The sequence below is a fragment of the Schistocerca cancellata genome, chromosome 2 (genome assembly GCF_023864275.1).
Source record: "Schistocerca cancellata isolate TAMUIC-IGC-003103 chromosome 2, iqSchCanc2.1, whole genome shotgun sequence".
NCBI lineage: Eukaryota > Metazoa > Arthropoda > Insecta > Orthoptera > Acrididae > Schistocerca > Schistocerca cancellata.
In genome coordinates, this window is record NC_064627.1 from 973,581,191 (window position 1) to 973,583,644 (window position 2,454).

General features: G+C 44.4%; 1 protein-coding gene across 1 annotated transcript; it reads right to left on the minus strand.

The window, feature by feature from the left end:
• Positions 1-1,106: 1,106 nt before the first annotated feature.
• LOC126160264 (glutamate receptor 2-like) lies at positions 1,107-2,075 on the minus strand. Its single transcript, XM_049916895.1, has one exon. The coding sequence runs from the start codon at positions 2,073-2,075 to the stop codon at positions 1,107-1,109; it is 969 nt and encodes a 322-aa protein (XP_049772852.1).
• Positions 2,076-2,454: the final 379 nt, after the last annotated feature.

A 2,454-nucleotide genomic window follows, 5' to 3' on the forward strand; every position in this document is an offset into this window, starting at 1 on the left:
CAAGATGGGAGCCACTGCAAAACTGAAAACAGCCAAAATATTTGCAATGGAATATTTTGTCTCGGGAAGCAATGAGCAGCAGACTAATCGCAGGAAATAAGAAATAGGCTTTCACCATAGGAGAATTCATGGTATTTGAATAGAGAAGCGAAAGCAGTACAGATGTGATAGCAAAAGCGCACGTTTCGTTTATTTATTGACTAAACACACCAATAACTCTTCCAAGTGCTGCAGCATACAAAAACTGTGTTCCATTAAGTAACAAGCAAACAGCCGACCACAAGAAATCGGCGTTCTGTATCCCAAAAGACCACATATCACTTTGTAGACACTCGCAGAACCGGCCTTTAGTAGACAGTAAAGAGGCGAACAGCAGATAACCAACATGGAACCGACAATGCTTCAACAGTCTCGCCATTTAATTGACTGAATGTTTAATAGTTACAAGTTGGTTTTCACAACTTATTGTGTAATCTTAAATTAACAGTTTTGTGTTGAGAAACAATAAAGCTAGTGTTCAGAACTTATCATGCAAGTCTACAATAACAGTTCCTGTGTGAAGAAAGTAAATTTTAGAATAAACAACACAAAATTATTTTGTGAAAAGAAATTTGTTTCAGGAACAACACATGTTCAAGAACATAAGGTATTAAGATCATTATCTAATCTAATCACAACTACATCTAAAATAGTGCTGAATATAATGGTTCAAATGGCTCTGAGCACTATGCGACTTAACTTCTGAGGTCATCAGTCACCTGGAACGTAGAACTAATTAAACCGAACTAACCTAAGGACATCACACACATCCATGCCCGAGGCAGGATTCGAACCTGCGACCGTAGCGGTCGCTCGGCTCCAGACTGTAGCGCCTAGAACTGCATGGCCACTCCGGCCGGCTTGAATATAATCAAGCTGTACGATACAAAGTGAAATTGAAGTGAAAAATAAGAATAATATTACAACTACATATATTTTTCCGTTTTTCTCAAAATCAACAAGCCTATACTAGTGATGTTTCCACAATCAGTGTTTCGTGCGTTTTTATCAATAGTAAGAATAGTATATTCGAATTTAAGTGACAATATTGATTGTAACCATAAAATTCATCTATAAAACATGTCTGACAAATTATACAAGTAGCATGGTCTTTTTGGATATCTTTGTAGACAATAACAAAATTTTTCGTAAGTGATTTCAGATAGAAAGACAAGAAATGCTATGGTTATTCCAGTTGTAAATATGAAAAATGCTCCCTCGACAGCTTGAAGAGAGAGTTTCTGAGGCATCTCATGTTGACTGTCTGCATGATCAGCAAAAAATGACCTCATGTAGTGGTGACCGAGTCTAGCTATGACGTGTTTCATCCAGTAATTAATGAGGCCACTGTAGTGAAGAAATCTCATTCTTCTATCCAACGTGCTTTTGTACGGAGAATTTTTTTGGAGGGCTATCGAAATGTAGTACTTTGCCATAGTTTCCTTCAACAAGCGCAGGCTGCGGCGAACGTCGGCTGGCAGATTCTCCGTGTGTGTGACGTAATCGTTGATCACCGTCACAAAGACGGCGTAGCGCCCTTCCCTGAGCCTGGATTCCTTATCCTGTGGGGTGAGCTCCTCCCGGTAGCGGGCTCCAAACTCCCTTATGTAAGGGTCGTCGATCACGGAGATCTGGCGCTGTAGCGCCTGATTGCGCCCGCCCCAGAACACGCCCCTCTGCAGCAGGTCCCGGAAGGAGTCTATGGGCGGGCCGTAGCGCTGGACGGTCAGCACCGAGGTGAAGGTGCTGGAGTAGGACGTGGCGAGTAGCTGGCTGAAGAAGCACCAGGCCACCAGCACGCAGCGTGGCGACGACCGCGTCGGCAACCTCGGCAGGGAGTTCAGGTGCAGCAGCCGGTACACGTCCAGCGTGTACTTGCAGACGTCGAGACGAGCGCTGGTGCGAGTTCCTACGTGGCTGTGGGAATCATAAACAGGAAGAACTGCGGTTAGCACTCTTTCGCGAGTATAATGAGCTTGAGTCTGTGTGTAATATCCATTGGTGATATATTCTATATGAGTCCTTGTTGTGTACATAGTTCCGCGTAGTCAGCGCGTACACAATTTTCCCACTAGAGCGCGCCCCGCTAAGCACAACAGCGCAGGCGCAGCGCTTGTCCGTCTCCGCACTACGAGACGGCGCTGCTTTAGAGACGGACCAAATTCTGCTTCCGCCGATCCGCGTATTAATATGTAACGCAGCGAATGAGATTGCAGCTAACGTAGAACCTTTTCTCTTCGCGGGTCACACTCCCGCAGTGATACATGAACGCGCGAGGTATTAAAACGAGTGTACAGACCTCCGATTAGTTAGTCTGCATTTGTCCGCACCAGTTCTGTACCAGTCTGCATTAGTCTGTACCAGTCTATAGTCAAGTTTCAGTCTGCGCCTAATAAGATTATCATATTCCTGTAC